At 41.8% G+C, this 19,300-nt stretch overlaps 1 protein-coding gene across 3 annotated transcripts in view; it reads right to left on the reverse strand.

Annotated features, from left to right (window-relative positions):
- Nucleotides 1-19,300, reverse strand: part of LOC5566425 (protein rolling stone) — a 203,319-nt gene that overhangs the window by 72,278 nt on the left and 111,741 nt on the right. For all 3 annotated transcript variants that reach the window (XM_021844863.1, XM_021844864.1, XM_021844862.1), the window contains one exon: nucleotides 14,323-14,413. In XM_021844863.1, the coding sequence (XP_021700555.1) occupies nucleotides 14,323-14,409 (87 nt within the window). In that variant the 5' untranslated portion in view covers nucleotides 14,410-14,413. The remainder of the gene's footprint in view (nucleotides 1-14,322; nucleotides 14,414-19,300) is intronic.

Here is a 19,300-nt window from a genome sequence, read left to right on the forward strand (position 1 = left end):
GCATTGATAAATGATTTGCAAATATCCGAACGGAAAACATTCTCCAGCTCCTGAATGAAATGGTACATATAAGTATCCACGCTGTTCTCATATTATATACATGTATTGCTTGCTGGGAAATCGTGGAGATGCTTTCCAAAGTCGTCGAAACTACCTAGAATTTATCAAAAAAGTCTTGTATACAAAAAAGTGCAGTTTGCAAAAAAGGATTCTAGGCACGAATGTCATTTTTAAGAACCGTTTTAATTTCAATTGCTTAGACTCTTCAAATTCCGGACACCGGCCTGAAATCACCAAAAACATTTTATTTCGTCAAGTTTCACAAGCGCAACATGTAGAAGGCGTGTTGATTATGGATGCCAGGCGAAAAAAAACGAAGTTTAGTCCAAGGACATCGTTAAAGTGGCATAAGTTTGATGAAACTTGCTACCACCAGGAGGATGGCCATCAACAACTTCACGCGCAATGATATTGGTAAACACACCTGACTTGGCGGCACCCGAACTTTGCAACCAAATCGGCCATGCTCTGGTGGATGGTTGACATTTTTTTGACGTCATCGATGTTAGAACTTTCAGAGGACCTAACATTGACTCAAAACACTATCTCGTAGTAATCAAAATTGGAGCGCGATTATCGATCGATTAGAGTTCTAGAAATCGGTAATCGATGCGTTTCAATATCCAACGCCTGTCAGCAGGTGGTGTAGTTGCGGACTACCATCACAAGCTCGACGAACGGATAAGCGAAATCAACGAGAACATCAAACTCAGCAACCTGTGGGAATCAGTCCATGGAGCGGTGAGCACAGTAGCGCGAGAAGTGTACCTGTCACTACAGCGAAGACTAAGGAACGGTTGATTCGATGAAGAGTGCCAGAGAATGACGGACGAGAAGAACGTGGCCAGATGCCGGATGATGGTGCCTGGTACCCGTTAGGGCAGAGAGTGCTACAAGAAAGCAAAGACAACAGAAAAACGAATCCATCGCAGAAAGAAGAAGGAGCATGAAGAGGCAGTAATTGCTCAGGCGTGAGAAGCTATGGAACAGAACGACATGCAACGGTTCTACGAATCTGTCAAAGGTGTGCAGAGAAAAACTGCGCTGTCTCTCGCCACGTTCAACGACCGCAAAGGATACTTTCTGACGGATACAATATTGGTGGCTACCAGATGGAAAGAGTGCTTCGAGACCACGTACATGGCAACCCCAATCCCACCTAATGGATTTGACAGTAGCCAAGATCAATTGAGTATCCGCATTGAAACGCATTTAAGCATCCATTCGAGACATTATTGAACGGAAATAACGGATGTGGATCTGGTAGCAGAATTAGAACCAATGACAATGGACAGGATGTGCAACCTCCAACGCTATATGAGGTAACGAAAGCTATTTATGGACAGAAGAACAACAATACTGCTGGGAATGACGTGCTCCCGGCTGAACTTCTCAAAAACGGAAGTGAGCTGCTGAACGACCTCCTCCACAGTAGCTGGAAGACTTAAGCGTGGGCCACAATGATCCGTCAACTTCATTTTCAACTGACAGCTCGGTTTGAAGCAATAATTTTCAATCAAGCAAACCACAATACATGCGCATCCATGTATTAAAATCGCTTACGCTGTTCTAAACTATGAAAATTGAGAAACTTTAAAGTAGATGGAGTACCGTGTACCTTTTAATTCCGCTCCTAAATGCTTATCTTTGACAAATAAGAGAGAGAGTGCTCTAAATAAGAGGGCAAGGGATAAATATAGGAAAAGTATGACAACACTTACTGCCGAAAAAGAGGATTTAAAAAGAGTAGCGGTGAATTTTGATACCAAGATTACACAGCCTTTGGCTAAGAAATTTCGAAAATATGAAGTAGATTTGGTTTTCAGCAGTAGGAGTAGTCAGCTTAAATCTAGATTAGGATCAACAAAGGATAAAATTAATAAACTGAATAGAGCAGGAGTATATAAAATTTCATGCCCCCATTGTAATAAAATCTATATAGGACAAACAAAACGAACACTAGAAATAAGATTCAAAGAACATATTGCTGAGGTAAAAAAAGCGGACAAGGAATTAGAAAAGGGATTAGCGTATGATTTTAAATCAAAAGTGGCTGAACATGTTTTCCCGGATGGACATCAAATGACAAGCGATAACATAGACATCGTACGAAGCGTATCTTCATCTTGGAAACTAGACGTCGCTGAAAGTTTAGAAATTTACAAACAAAAGCCTTCATTACTTCTTAATAGGGATCAAGGAAACGGACAATCAAGGCTGTTTAAGTTTATACCTAAGAAATATAAACGAGCTTGAATACATAGGTAGATAGTTAGGGATTTGTATAATTATTATTATCCCCCCTTTTCAATTCTGACCAAGACATGACAGGTATACTCCTGTCGAAATTTTTCCTAGGTAGTTTGATTGTGTAGGTACTTATCTGGTGTTAGTATTTAAGGTAGAGAGATGCGACGATTTCTTCAGTGGATACGAGTAACTGGCACTGAAGAAGACTGCAAGTGGTAGTCGAAATACGCGTATCTGTCAAAGATAAGCATTTAGGAGCGGAATTAAAAGGTATGTCAAAGATAAGCATTTAGGAGCGGAATTAAAAGGTACACGGTACTCCATCTACTTTAAAGTTTCTCTACTTGAGATTCTGCTCAGAGGATTCGAACATTCATTAAAGAGCTATGAAAATTGTCAAAGTTGACGTATCTGATGCACGCTTGTTTTCCTCACGAGTATAGTTGTGTGAACTGTTATAAAGGGACTACGAAGGAAATCCCGAAGGAACTCTGGAGAAAATCCTGGAGGATCTCAAAAGAATTCTTGGAGGAACTGTGAGGAATTTCTGAAGGAAATCCGAGGAGATTCTGCAGGAACATTGAAAGAATTCATGGAGGAAATTCGAAGGAGTTCTCGGTAGAGATCCGAAGAAATTCACAGCAAAAAAAAATCCTGAAGAAACTACGGAGGAATTTATAGAGAAACTTTGATGGGATTGCTGGAGAAACTCCGAAGGAATTCTGAAGAAATTTGTACAGGAATGCCTGCCTGGAAGCAAATATGAAGGAATTTTTTGAAGAACTATGGAGAATATCCCTTAAGGAATTCATCGTGGAAAGAGGAGTTCCTGAGAGAATTCCCCAGAGGAATTCCTGGAGCAAATGCCAAGAAGAATTGATGAAGGAAATTTACGAAGCATTTTCTGGAGGAATGCTTAGTCGAAATCCCTGCAGGAGTTTCTGGAGGAAATCCCCGGAGCAATTACTGGAGAAAAACCTGGCAAAATTTCTGGACGAAATCCTTGCAGGAATTGCAATTAGGAATTCCTGGAGGAAATCCCCTTAAGAATTCCTAGAGAAAATCTCCGGAAAAATCTCCAGAGAAATTCCTGAAGGAAATTTCCGGGAAAAGTCTTTGAGAAAATCCCCAAAGGATTTCCTGGACGAAATCTCCGGAAGAATTCATAGAAATCACCTGAAGAATTTCTGGATAAAATTCCCGGAAGAATTCTTGGGGAAAAAAACTCTGAAGAAATTCCTGTGGGAAATCTCTGGAAGAATTCTTGGAGTGAATCCAGCAAGTCTGAAGGAATTATCAGAGAATCTCCTGGAGGAAGCCCGGAAGAATTCCTGGAGAAGCTGAGAAGAAATTCCTGGGGAACTCTCGACGAATATCTAAAAAAAAAGTTAGAGGAACTCCAGAGCGATTCTAAGTAGAACTCCGGAGGCGATCCTGTAGCAACTCTAAGGTAATTTTTAAGGAGCTCCGGATAAATTCCTGGAAAAACTATGGAAAGGAATTTCAGGCGAAGCTGGAAGCTGGAAAAATTCCGGAATAATTTATTGAAACATTTCGGAGCGGTTCCCGGTGGAACTCTGGGGGAATTTTCGAGAAATTGCTGAATGAGAACTAGAAAAATAACTGGAGGAACTTCGGAAGAATTTCTGGAAAAAAGGAATTCCTGAAGGAACTCCGGATGGATTCCAGGAAAGCTATGAAGGAGGTTCGGTGGTATTCTAGGAGAATCTATTGAGAAATTTCCAAAGGAACTCTGTGATATTTCTTGAAGGAACTCTGTAGGATTTTCTAAAGGAACACTGTTTCTTAGAGGAAATCTAGGGGAATCCTCGGAGTAACTCCTGAAGAATACAAGGTAGAACTCTGAGGGTTTCAGAGGAATTACTGGAGGAACTCTGAAGAATTCCTTAAGAAACTAAAATTGATGGAGGAATTCCCGGTGAAACTCTGTAGAAATTCCATGAGGAACTCTGAAGATATTCTTGAAGGACCTCTAAACAAATTCTTGGAGGAACTCCAAAGGATTTCCCGGAGATGGTACGGAAAATTTTCTGGATAAACTCCAGAGAAATTCCTGAAAAAACCACAAAAGAACACTGGAGAAAGTTTTGGAGGGTCTCCAAAAAAATTCCTGGAAGAACTTTGAGCATTTTTTGGAGGAACTCCGAAAGAGTTCCTGGAAGATCAATGGAGAAACTCAGAAGGAACCCCCGGCATAAATTTTGAAAGAATTTGTGCAGGAATTTCTAGAGGAACTCCTAAAGAAGTACTGAAGAAACTCCGAAAGAATTCCTGAAGAAACTCAGAAGGAATTCCCGAAGAAACTTCGTAGCAAATTCTGGAGGAACTCTGAATAAATTCTTGCAGGAATGCCAGGAGCTTAACTGAAGGAATTCCGAAGGAACTCTAGGAGAGTACTCAGCGGAGCTATGAAGGATTTTCTTGGATAAACGCCTCGAGCAACTCTGAAGGAGCTACCGGAGGAACTCTGAAGGAATTCCTGGTGAAAATCTTAAGGAATTCCTGAAGGAACTCTGGATAAACTGCTGAAGGAACTCAGGAAGAATTGTTAGAGGAACTGCGAAGAAATTCCTGCAAGAACTATAGTTAAAAAATTCAAAAGAAACTATGATATTCCCGGAGAAGTTCTGGAGGAGCTTCGGGGGAAATGCTGAATATGATCCAGAAGATTTGCTGAAAGAACACCAAGGGATTTCAGGAGGAACTCGGAAGGAATTATCGGTGAAGCTCCAATGGAATTTCTGGAGGAACTTTGAAGGAATTTATGAACGAACTCCGGAGCAATTCCCGGAGAATCACTGGAGCCATTTCTGAAGGAACTTTGGAGGCGTTCCTATAGAAACTTCGGATGCGTTTCTGGAGGAACTCCAGAGGCGTTTCTGGAGGAACTCCGGAGAAACTAATGAAGAAATTCGAAGAAATTCCCGATGAAGCTCCAGAGGAACTTTCCAGGAATTACTAGACGAAATCTAAAGGAATCGCTATAGGAAATCCAGGGAAAGAACTCTGGAAGAATTCCCGGTGGAAATCCTGAGGAAATTCTGAGGAATTGCTGGATAAAATCCAGAGGAATTTGCTGGAGGAAGTTCAGAAAAAAATACACGAGGAACTCTGGAAGAATGTCCGAAGAAAGTCTAGATAAATTTCCTGAGAAACTGTGAAAGAATTCATGGTGGAAATCTAGGGGGGTATTTTTCGAAGTAACTGCAGAAGATTTCCTAATGGAATCCCGGAGGATTTCCGAGGAATTACTAAAGGCATTCTGAAGAATTCTTAGCGAAATTCAGAAAAATATCCACAAAGCAAAACCGAAGAAATTTGCGGTGGAGCCCGAAAAAAATACCAGCGCAAATGTGAAGGAATTTCCGTAGGAACTCCGAAACTATTACATAAAGAACTTTAAAGAAATTCCATTAGAAACTCTGAAAAACTTCTTGAAGAACCTCCAAAAGAATTACTGTAGGGACTCCGAAGGAATTACTGGAGGAACGGCTGAATATTTTTTAGAGAAATTCCCGAAGGAACTATGGAGGAACTCTAAGAAAATCCTTGTGGATTTTCGAAGAATTCCTGGAGAATCCATGAAGTGATTCCCGATGGAACTCCGAAAGAATTCCCGTCGTAACTACGGTAGAATTCACGCAGGCACTCTTGAAGAATTCCTAGCAAAAATTGTGAGAGAACTCTAAAAGAAAGAATCTCCGCAGCTTATCCTGGAGAAACTCAGAAGAAGTTCATATTCCTCCATGAATTTCTTCAGAGCTTCGCCCGAACCAAATCTGCAGAAATTTCTTAAGGAACTCTGGAGGAATTCTTGTACAAAATTCCCGGAGGAGTTCCTGGGAAAAATCTTCGGAGGAATTCGTGGAGCAAATTCGCGGAAAAAATTCTGGGGGAAATTTCTGGCGGAATGGCTAGACGAAATCCCTGAAGGATTTTCTGGATGAAATTGTCGGAGCAATTTCTGGAGGAAAGCCCGGAAGAATTTATGGTCAAAATCCCCAAATTGAAATTCCTTAAGGTTTCCCTGAATCACGGAGGAATTCCTTGTGAAAACCTTAAGAGGAGATGTTGGGGAAAATTCCCTGAGGAATACTTGAAAAAAAATCTCCGGAGGAATTTCTGAAGAAAATCCCCGGAGGAATTACTGAAAGAAATCCTGGGTTAATTCCTGTAGCAAATCGCCAAAGGAGTTTCTGAAGTGAATTCTCGGAAAAATTCGTAGATGAAATCCGAATGATAATTTTCGGAGGATTATGGGAGGTGTATTATGGGATATCCCCAGAGGAGTCTATTAAATCCTCGGAGGAATCCTGGGCGAAATCTTCGGAAAAATTCCTGGTGTTAATCCCGGAGGAAATCGTCGATTGAATTCTCTGAAAAAAGAAAAAAAAATCCTCGGAGGAATTTCCTAATGATATCCCTGGAGGAATTGCTGGATGAAATCCTCGCAGGAATTGCTATTGGAAATTCCCTGAGGAATTCTTAGAGAAAATCTCCGGAGGAGTTCTTGTGGGATATCCCCGGAGGAATCCCAGGAGTTAGCACTCACATGAATTCCTGGAGGAAATTCCCGGAAGAATTCCTAGAGAAAACCTCCGGAGAAATTGCTGGTGCAAATCCCCAGAGAACTTCCAGGAGGAAATCTCCAGATAAATTTTCTGAGATAAACTCCGAAGGAATTCCTGTAGAATATTCACAGAGGAATTTCTTAATGAATTTCTGGATTGAATCTCCAGAGAAGTTCTTGGACGAAATCTCTGAAAAACCTGGAGAAAGTCCCCGAAGAAATTATTGGAGGAAAACCCTGGAAGAATTCTTAGAGCATATGAGGGATTCCTGGAGGATATCCCCGGAGGAATCCCTGAAAAAGGAGGGCAACTTCCCCGACATTTGGAAGTAACAAAAGCTGGTGCTGCTGCCAAAACCAAGCAAGCCTCCTGGAAATTATTCAGCATATAGATCGATATGTCTGCTGGACACAGTTGGCAAAGTGTTGGAGCGAGTATTCCTAAACAAGCTTACGAAATACACGGAGGAGAAAACGGCTTGTGCGACATGAAGTTCGGCTTTCGGAAAGGTAGATCCACCGTTGATGCTAATTAAAAGGTCATGGATGCTATGGAGACGGCGTGGATGCAAAAGAGGAAAGGAAATTGGTACTGCGAAGTGGTCACTATGAACGTAAAAAATGCCTTCAACACTGCCAGTTGGGCTGCGATCGCCGAATCACTGCACAGATTGGAAGTTCCCGAGTATCTTTGAAAGATTTTGAGGAGCATTTTTCAGAATCCTACATTGATCTACGAAACAGACTCTGGGAAAAGGTGCACAGTAATCACGGCGGGCGTCCCACAGGGTTCTATTCCTAGCCCGACCCTCTGGAACGCTATGTATGACAAAGTGTTGAAGCTGAGCTTCCCCCAGGGTGTGCAGATCGTCGGCTTCGCGGATGACGTGGGGCTCGTAGTTATCGGCGAATCACTAGAGAAAGTAGAAATATTTGCAGTAGACACCGTGGAAGAATGGATGCGAGGGAAGAAGCTTGCCCATCACAAAACCGAAGTACCGTAATTTCGGGTGAAATTGATCACTTTTCAAGGTTTTTCTTGTCTGATTTCTATAATGTTGACAATGCCAAACAACTGAATGCAGGAAAACAAGTATGAAGGTGAGCCTCATTGACTCAAGTACCGAAATTTTCTAACAAATGTAATTTTAGTGCTAAAAAATATGTCTAAAATAAAAAATCGGGAGATCTCATTTCGGGGTGAAATTGATCACTTATCAATGCCATTATTGTTGGTTTTCAAAACAACTTTACATAATAAATTTGAGCTCCCTGAATCCGAACATGCATGTCAAATTCTTAACAATACAATATTTATATAAATAATGAATGTTTAAATTTCAAGAATAACGCAGAAAACGCCTGAATGTATGCAATTTCCTAAGGAATTTCTTGATATTTTACAGAAATTCAATTATTTCAACCAAATCAACGAATTGGTACGAGTTGTGCTTATGAAATCTAGTTTGGGCATATATCTTTGGTATCCTCACAAACTTTCAGGATTATACCATGTCCAAATCCTTGTCTAGAACTAGAAGTTTATTGATGTTTGTCAACACTGCACCGTACAAGATTTTGAAATATTACATTATTTTCATATAAATAAACATTTTTGAACGCGAAAAACTTCACAATACACAATTTGGACATACTTACGACAAACAACGTTCATTCACTGCAGGGTACATTGATATGTGACCTCCATTAGGAAGAAATAAAATCGAGTGACACAGTGATCAATTTCACCCTACTGATCAATTTCACCCGAATTTACGGTAGTGATGATAAGCAACCGAAAGGCAGTGCAGCATGCGAGAATCTCGGTTGGAAAGTGTACCATCGACACAAAGCGGCAAGCCAGTCACCTGGTAGTTATGATCGGCTGAGCTTCAACAGCCATGTCGATTATGCATGTGAGATGGCCGTGAAGGTCTATCCCGGATCATTTCCAACAATTCAGCAGCAGCAAGAAGCGACTACTGGCGAGCGTGTCTACGTCGATACTCAGATACGCTGGCCCCGTGTGACTGACAGCACTGCAGACGAAGAGGAACCGCTCCCGGCTGAACAGTACGCTTAGACTGATGGCCATGCGTGTGTCGAGCGCGTATAGTATGATATCATCGGAAGCAGTCTGTGTGATTGTAGAATTGATCACTATAAGCCTTCAACTCGAAGAGGACAGCGAGTGCTACAGGGACCATGAGGAAATTAGAACAGTAGTGGGATATCACTGAGAACGGTAGATAGATCCACCGACTAATTCCGTGCCTGTGGAGTTGGTGAACAGAAAATACGGAGAAGTGAATTTCCACTTGACGCAGTTTTTGTCTGGTTATGGCTGCTTCAAGAAATACCTGAATAGGTTTGGACACGCAAGTTCGCCGTTATGCATCGGGTGTGGCGATATTGATGAAACCCCTGAGCACGTGGTCTTCGAATGTCCGCGCTTCGAGTATGAGCGAGCCGAGATGACATCCGTCGTCGGCAATGACGTTAATTAGCATTAGCATTAGCATTAAGCATTTCGCACGAATTCGTAGGTGGTACAGTCCTAGACCATTGTATGAGGGTTGCCTCCTTCCCGTCCGTTACCAAAGTCAGAGATTTGGGGTTAACCTCTAACTCTTAGACAAGATTGACGCATCCTCCAATAATCGAGAGCTGTCCTGGCCACGTCCTTGCTGAGGAATGGGAATTGGATTGAACACCTACTTAAGAAAGATGCAGAGAACTCTACGACCTCTCACAGGTGTTACGGGATGTTGTGGAATGTTGATGGAAAGGGTAGTGCCATGGGATACGTTTGGTAGACGTTGGCAGACAAATGAATTATTTACGCATTTCGATCATACGCTGCTAATTAGAACAAACTCACCAAATTCCTTTTTCGAAAATCCACGCAGTCTGTCGCTCCTCTAATAATGAACAATAGTGTGAGCCGTAACATAGCACTACCCATCAAAATGCACGCACTGCAGTTCTTAATCCATCCCGAATCGAGCATCCATGAACCAATTTTTGAATCAACACGCACGAGATAAAAAAGAAAAACAAGTCACGCGAAACGAATTCAATTGATTGTGCCATTACAGAGCACTCTCGAGCAAAACGCAAGCAAATCAAATAAAAGTAAAAAACAAAACTTCACAAAACAACATCAGATATAATCTCCGATAAAAAAAAACACATCTATCACTTGGAAAAACATGTTTCCACAAAACATTTGCACGTGGCGTAGCACCGCCGACTCTCGTCGTCGGCAATGACGTTAATGTGCACAATATCGTCCAACGAATGTGTACTAACGAAAAGAAATGGGACGCGGTAAACAGGACAATCGTCCAGCTAGTATATCTTTTACAATTAAGATGGTGAGAGGAGCAGCGGTACTTAACACAGCGCACAGCACATGGCTCTGAGTCGTTGAAGCAGCCGGAATCGTCGGACCTACCTCGGCACTTGACAAGTCAGTCTGTTGAAGCGAGCATATGAAGGAGACCAACGGGCGCGACCGGAGTAGGCTAGATCCTCCGCCGGAAACTAGACCGAGTAGAGCGGGTGTAGCGTAGTATCGGTAATAATCCGGTAAACCGGAAGTCATTCTCCAACCGGAATTGCAGGACCGTTCTCGGCACTTACTGACCAACATCGCGTCGGAGTAGGCTATGTCCTTCCGCCGGGGACTAGCCGAGTAGATCGCGAAACAGCGCCGGCAAATGGTCGTCGGGGCGCCTGTGAACCGGAAGTTTCTCTCCACCAGAATCGCAGGAGCCACCTCGGCATCTGCCCCCCCATCCTCCATCGGAGTCGCTGAATCGACCTCGGCACTTCACCGGTCAGCGGTAGTGAAGTGGGAACAAACGCGTAACGTTAACGGTTTCGCGAGATATTTCTACGTCGGGAACTCTCCGCTGGAGTAGGCTAGCTCCACCGTCGGGGACTATGTCGAGTTGCGATCGTGACAAACCACCAGTTGTGGGTCGTCGGGGCGCCAGTGAACCGGAAGCTACCCACTAACCAGAATCGCTGGATCGACCAAGGCATCTAACTGGTTCAACCTGGAGAGCTCGAGAATCAGCGGATTAGCAGCAGGCGCAAAAGTTGCGCAGGGCTCTGGTGATATTCCAGCCCCAAACGCGTCGCAGCAGAGCAACGAAGCATAGTAATCACAGAAGCGGCAGTAGAAACATGGCCCTGGCGCGATGCCAGCCTCAACGGCGGCATCCACAAATTACGTAACGCTCTAGGGGAGGGGGGAGTAGGTTCTAGCGTTACGGTTCATACAAAAGTTTGAATTTTTTTCATACAAAAAGCGTTACGGGGTGGGGGGTGGTGAGGTGGGTCAAAAATATCAAATTTAGCGTTACGTAATAAATGGACGTTGCCAAATGCATTTCAAAGAGAGCAAGGGAAGTATAGCAGCGCAAGATGCACGTGAGTCGCAGGCAGAAAGCAAAGCAATCAGCAGTATGGTGGTTAGCACACTAGCCTCCCCCATGAAGTAATGCCAAGAGGTATTTCCGGGGGAAATGGCTCGTGGGCGAAGGTGGATTTAGTCGGTATGGATTCGAGTCCGACATTCTGTCGCACGATGGACGAAATCGATATGACTAGCCTCCATATCGAACGTGAACGTTGGGTTAGTTCGTAAATGCAATTTACCACCATAAGAAAACACTGAGGGCCGACATCAACCGCGTGACACCCGACCGAGAGCAGTGTGACGAAGTCATGCGACATTGCTGCTGGTGAATCGAGGCACAACACTTCTTAGTGCGACAAATTTTCAGCCTTCTGTAGCCGGCCAAAGAGGCCGAGCAGCCGATCTACTAGGGCGTTCGAAATATTGATTAACAAATGGCTTACGCGCCACCTCCTAAGAGGACCACTTGTCGTTTAATTGCCCGGCAAAACTCAAACCCCAGGGCGAGTTCAATTTTCCTCAACTACCCGAACGTTCTAGTAGATGCTCAAAGTTCTTCAAGTAATCAGAACGCTACTCGTAACCAACGCAGAGGTAATCAAGAACCCGACTTCCTACCGAACGATGACACAAGGGCGACTAGTTCTCATCACAGGCCAAACTATCTCGAAAACATCAATCTACACGTTTCACAAGCAACAACGAGGGACTGAGATTCCCAAGCAGTCCACACTTGGAGTACAACACTACTAGACCTTACAACAAAACGACCGAAACGTGAGAAGACTCTTCAGACCAGTGTAACAACCAACGGGGGAACTAATTGAGACCACATTCAACTACATGAAAACTAACAACAAATTCTTCAATTTTAAACATACATATATTGCCATCACATTTTACTCGGGTACCCTACTTCCTTTCCTGTTTCACCAAGCTTTCTTCTCTTCTCTCCTGAACTCAACTGTGCGGATTTCTATTCTACCTACTTTTCCTTCATGCTATCAAACTTTTCACTCTCTAAAGCTCTGCATGCATGCAAACAATTATCAGGCTTCTACTCACTTTGTCTTCTGCTTTACCGACGTCCCCCTGTCTGCTGCGTCGCGTCGCCGGTGCTGATTCACCCAAGTGAACACGATGAATATCTCACTCGCTTTGCTGCTGAATTGGCCGTCGGCGCGTAATGAGCTTTGGCGGGAAATTAGCTCTTTCCGGAGTGCTTGGTTGACGGAGCAACTCCCTTCCAACTCCGGCCGGTAGTTGGGACCTTTAATACTGGCGCGTGGGGTCAGCAGTGTGGTAGAATGACGTGGAAGGCTGGTCGATAGGCGCGGGGTGTGGAGCGTGAGATAAAGCAGACGAACAAAAGCTGACAATAAAAGCCGTCGAACGGCTTTTATCGAATTCTTCAGATCACGCACAGTACCGCACTGGCTAATTACTAATTAGCTAAATTAGCACTATACCTTAGAACACACACCGCGAAACTAAAAGAAAAACTTCACGCTGCTGCCTCTTCCACGGGTCAGATTAAAGTGGACGAGATAGACTTTGGTAGATCCTCAGATAGGTCGCAAGATGGGTTTTGGTCTTCGTTCCGGAAATCATGGACCGATCTTATCAAAGACGAGTCCCGATTACCTTATGAGCCGATCAGTTGTTTTGTCCTTTTCCCTTCCAAACTTTTCGCATCTAGCTAGCCCGTTCAAATCATTTTTCGATTATGTAATTTCTTATTCTTACAACGACAAGTGCTCCAGTTGGGAGATAAATCTCAAACCAACGGATCCGAACGCATGTTTCGTGAGATGAGTAATTTGCGCACCAAGTGAGTGAACCGACCTTAAAATGAGTGAACTTTTATGCAGGATTTACTTACAAGCTATATGGATTCATTTTTGTATGCAAGATTATCAACTTATTGGATTGTTCTTTTTCAACAGTGACTGAATCATATTACTATTCGTTATTATATTATGCAATAATACTAATTAATTTAATTAATTTCGGAATACCGCTACACTTCCAAGCAGCAAACCAGATAGGAAAGTTGAAATTTGACTTCCTTCTCGCTGATAACTTTGACAGAGGTAAATTCCGGCAGCCCGTAGTGATTTAATGTTCTGAACTGCACAACAGTTTGGGTACCATAGAAAATCTCCGAAATGGATTGGGCTTAACTCAAGATGTTTGTTGAACTTACTGAAGACTCGACATTGTATACTTATCGCAACTTTGTGACTACAATTACAATAGTAGATCTTAAGTTATGAATTCCGGATGATTTGGAACATTTCGAGTATTCCTAAGATCTTTCGGAAGCTTCAACGGAGATGAGTTGAGAATATATCATTTTTTACAATCGAAATACTTCCAAACCCACAAAAGTTCCAAAACCACAGGTATTCCATAATAGTTTGAACAACTGAAAAACCTTCAACTTTTTTGTTTATCCATTTATATGTTGTATCAACTTTGTAATCTAATAATGGTTCTGAGACATAAGAACCAAAGAAACAACGTTGAAACAGAAGATCGAAAGAACTTGACTTAGAGTCTCTTATTATGTCAGAACAAAAAAGTCAAGAACATCTACTATATGTGTACTTTAACTATTTGTGGAAATTTTTTTGGGCCTACTAGTAACTGTACGTGTTGTGTTTTAGAGAGAAAAAAGAGATCCGAGATACACTTAGCCATTGCGTTGCCATACTTCTGAATTCAGTTATTTATTGTTCGATTCCGATGGACTGCAGCTTGATTGGGGAAAAGAGTTGACAAATATCAATAGTTTTTCATGCATCAAATCAACGAAGTTTGCTTAGCCGAGCGAAGTGCAACGGTAGTATTCCATTTCATGCAAATCGCGTCTCTCGATCAACTTTTGAAATTTAATCTCATTCTCCGTAGATTCAGACGCGTGTATTTTTCCGAGTTTGCACCGGTGACAGGATGGTAAATTATTCTCGGTTTGAAATCATGTACTTACCTGACATAGATAGAAATGATGTCGTTCGACGTGATGTGGCGAGTTTTCAGCTGACGGAAAGCAGCTCCGCCATATTTTGGTAACCATGATTCTGAAAAAAGCCAAACAGAACAAATGCAAACATCAATTTAGCTCAGCACAGCATCGTTCCAGGGGGGTATGTTTTATTGCTTATAGTTTTGTTTGGTCAGCTATACGACACGAGCGGAACATCCAATTAAACTTTGTGTCAAGGTCTCGTGCTAAGTTGCCATGTTGGTAGCTAATCTCGTCTCGGTAGCACTCCTACTGACTTGCCGAGGGAAAAAGGAGGAACTTATTCAAATGTAGTTTGCTTGCCACTTGATAAATTGTAGACGTAGAGAGCGAAGTTGTAGCTGCAACCAACCAGCAGATTGTTCAAGTGTTTTATGGTTCTTATTTTCTGAAATGTATTTGTTTTTAAATAAGGGATCGTGCTCACGATAAGTGCATGAAAAATGATTGGAAAAGATATTAGATAAAAATGTTTTTTACAGATTCTGATCTTTGTAATGAAGCATAAAAATACTGATGCTAGAACTAATACTACATATTTCAATTAGGTCAAATTTGTGGACTCAGGAACAAAGACAAGTAGAATTCGTAAAGTGCTCGTAGCATTTCTCGCGGAAATATGTGTGTTTCAGGAAAACTTTGAACCCTGCAGCATTTCCATTCTCTTAATCCTTACAGTTGAAGTCTCGACGACGGGTGACGACCCCCACTGTCAGGGTCATCTCGAGCCACAGCCAGCAAAGGACATTCGAGTCACGTTCAAGGTTCATGTATATCTAATTGAAAAATATGAACTGGAAAATCCCACCTGCAGCAAACAGCATTTTCTCCCTATTTATCAATTCATCAGACAGAGGCGTGAACATGGTTGCATTTCGCATTTTCCCACAGCAAAAGGGTACACTACACATAAGGTCGTTGTCGCTTGGATACACCTTCTGGGTACCGACCGAACAATTTCAGGAAACAGTTGTGTTGTGTGTCGACGGAAAAAGTGAACTTTGACGGTGAAAAAATGGGTTGTGGCACGAACCGACCATGAAAATTATTTCTCGTTATTATTATCTTTAATGGTGCTCCGCACTAATGGGCACCGAAGCAGAAGCGTGATGATGCTGGGAAAGGATGCGTCGTCATTGGACCGCGGATACGTTGTGCGTTGTTGGTTAAAACTGCTAATCAGATCTTTATGATAATGGATCAGCATTTGCATATTCAAATTAGTTGATCCAGCCTCCAGCAGATTCAGGATACCAAAAAGGAGTTAATTATTGCAGCTGAAGTGCTAATATGGATGTGTATTTCACTACATGTTAAATTTCAACGTATCTACAAGAAAATTATTGTGTGGTAAAATTACCCAATTTGTTTTAGACCTAGCACAGTTATTGATGCTTCGGACAAAGCGCGATTTTCACGCTTCTCAAAAACAAACATAATTTTGTAAATAATTATTATTTTATTTACTTGGTGTTACACAGCTAAAAATATGTTGTGATTCTAATTTTATTTTCATGCACATATAAACTGAAATATCAACGATAAATCGCTTGTTTTTCAATCAACTTTAAATTTACACGATCATGTAGCATTCAAGCATCTTTAGTTGAAAATTAAACCAAATGCCGTAAACATAGATGAATTCGATCTATTTTTACTCTTTGCCTCAGTTTACACTACATTGGAATTTAAATATGTTCTTCTGTGTACATCACTTAATTTGTTAAAATCTCGTTAACGATGTTACGCCAATTTACTCGGTCCATGGCTGTGTCCATTCATTGCAGAATTCGTTTTAATTTGATTTTGAAGCACGATCAAAGCAAGCGAAGAAAAACATACCAAATGTAGCGGTCCACAATCGACAATGTATCGCAAGTTGTAACAAGTTTGATAAATAAGAGCAGCAAACAAGAGCCCCAAAGAGAGATAAAATACATTTTTCTCGCTTGTTAACTATTGGGGGCACGATAAACAATCCCCGAACATCCGATAGCAATAGTTTTCCCCAAGCTTGGAGCTTGTTTAGAGGGGCTTTATCATACACTGCCATCCCTCAATCTAATCAGAGTTGTAGCGGTATACGATAAACAGGCTCTCACAATGTGCTGCATATCATGAGTGTTACAGAGCGCGATAAGTGAGAGATTCTCTAAATTTTCTCATGTTTCAATCCCTGGCTGTGTCCCTCCTACTTCGATTTTGACCCACGCTCTCCAGATCTTGTTGCACCTGATCAAGCCACCTCGCTCGCTGTGCTCCGCGCCTTCTTGTACCAAACGGATTCGACGCGAACACTATCTTTAGAGGGCTGTTGTCCGGTAGTCTTGCAACATGTCCTGCCCAACGTACCCTTTCTGTTTTCTCCACCTTCTGGTTACTGGGTTCGCCGTAGAGCCTAGCGAACTCGCGGTTTATTCTCCGCCGCCACATAACGTTCTCCTGCAAGTGCTTGCAGGTCCACTTCCAGCGTGATCCATGCTTCATGTCCATAGAGGACCACCGGTCTTATAGGCGTTTTGTGCATGGTACATTTGGTGCGGGGGTGAATCTATCTCGATCATAGCTTCTTCTGGAGCCCATGGTAAGCCAGACTTCCACTGATGATGCGTCTTTCACGACTGACGTTGTTATCAGCCGTTAACAAGAATCCGAGGTAGACGAACTCATCAACCACCTCGAAAGTATCCCCGTCTATCGTAACACTGCTTCCTAAACATGCTTGGTCGCGCTCGGTCCCGGTACTTTGGTTTTGACACATTCACCACCAAACCGAGTTTCGTCGTTTCACGTTTCAGGTGAGTGTACAGATCTGCCACCGCTCCAAATGTTCTGCCGACCCGACATTATCCATATCATCCGCGAAGCAAACAAATTGTCTGGATCTTGTGAAAATCGTACCTCGGTTATTGAACTCGGCTTTCCGCATGGCACCTTTTAGCGTAATATTGAACAGCAGGCACACAAATTAGGAAAAAAATGATCATACAGATCAACTCTCCATAACCCGATCTTGAATGGACTATGTAGTAAGGGAGGTATAAAGTTAAAAATTGAGTTACTGTGCACGTGCTGTAGCATTATGTGCAGGAGTGAATAACTCAATTTTCTACTGTACACCTTCCTTACTACATGGTCCCTTCAAGATCGTGTTATGGAGAGTTTATCGTATGATTTTTTCTTTTCTAATTTGTACGTAACGGAAATGTTATTATTTTCGAATATAATAATTTTATGTTTGGGAGGCCCAGCGGTAAACGCGCAGCTTTTTAGCTAGATCAAACTGAGAGACATGGGTTCGAATCCCACCGGTCGAGGAACTTTCCGAGTTGGAAATTTTCTCGACTTCCCAGGAGTATATTCGTGCTTGCCACATGATATACAGTTGTGTTCAGAATAATAGTAGTGAAAGCCGATTTTCATATAAAATTCTCAACTTTGGCATGCTGTAACTTTGTTTCCCTGTGAGCAATCGGCATGAAATTTTGGCAGAGAGCTACAAATATCCTTAATTTCAATATCACAAAATATGAAATTTTTCACACTACCGGTTTAAAAATTAAGCACCAGGTGTGTTGCCGCTGGTCCTCTGCTCAAAGGCAGTCTCTTCATCAAAATCCTAAAGTAACAATAAAAATAAGGACAAAAGGTTTTGACATGCAAATCATTGTAGGTAGATCTTTGCAGTAAACAATAGCAACGTAGAGATAGATAATTTGCATCAATTGCTGTTAGTTTGTCAGGCCTAACCACATTAAACTTATCTTAATTCCATTACGTGTTCTACATCATGAAAATAGTAAGTATTATAGTAACTAAAGTTTGACATTTATACTAGTGGATTGTTATTCATAGTTTCACCAAATGAGTTTAATATGTAATTAGAGTATATCACGTAGATTGCGGTTATGATCACAACAACTACATCAGACCGATAGACAGCTTGTTGTGGAGAAAATCAGATAAAATCTACTATTGATGCTAACACCGAAAGAGTAAGTAATTATAGATTGTTGAGGTAATCATCGTATTAATTGTTGAAATATATTTGCAGTTTAAAGCTGAGCAAACCGTGAATTTAACGACGTGTTTATGTGCTGTTAGAATCCCTGTGTCCAACCTAATTTCGCAACCCAAGCGCATTTGAGCAAGATTTCTCCGCGGGGAGTGGTGGGGAGCGATTTGTGCAGTACAAGCAAGCTCTTCTTTAATTATTTCAAATACCTACTATAATAAGTGTGAATTTAATAAGGTTTACGAGACTTGAATATAAAATTTGCATCAAAAGATATTGAATCTATATAAGAATGAGTTATCGACTAGAAAAAAAAAGCTGAAACCTAAATTTGCATGGGTTTTGGTGGAAATTGATTAGTTGAATTTTGAAGCAAAAATTTAGGTTTTTGCACATGTGCAGCTATTTAAGGTGAAGATGAATCGAAGCCAATGTTCAAACTTCAAGAGCATGGATCTGGAAAACCAAACATCCGTTTGAGCTGAAAACCTAATCGATAGGTCACCACCAGCTAGTGACCAATTGATTAAGTTTTCAGCTTGAACAGATGTTCGGATCTCCAGATCCGTGCTTTTGAAAATTTGAACTTTGGCATCGATTCATTTTCACCTTAAATTCTGAACATGTAGAAAAACATGCTATTTTTAACTTCCTGGACGTATTATCAACTATCTGATATAGTAGATGAATGTTTGACTTTGTTTTTCAACTGAAAACTAAGTTTAGAAATGGGGTTTTTGACAGTTATTTGAAAATCTGAACCAAAGTGCAACATACAGGAACCCATCAAATTTCCGAGTCAACAGCAGTGAAGTTCCGTTGAACGACCCGAACTGGTTTCGAACCGGTGAACCGCGCGTGAGAGGCGCACACGCTATCGAATGAGCTATCGTTGGTGACGACCAACATTACATTTTACGACCAGTT

This window comes from Aedes aegypti, chromosome 2, assembly GCF_002204515.2.
Source record: "Aedes aegypti strain LVP_AGWG chromosome 2, AaegL5.0 Primary Assembly, whole genome shotgun sequence".
In the NCBI taxonomy this organism is placed as follows: domain Eukaryota; kingdom Metazoa; phylum Arthropoda; class Insecta; order Diptera; family Culicidae; genus Aedes; species Aedes aegypti.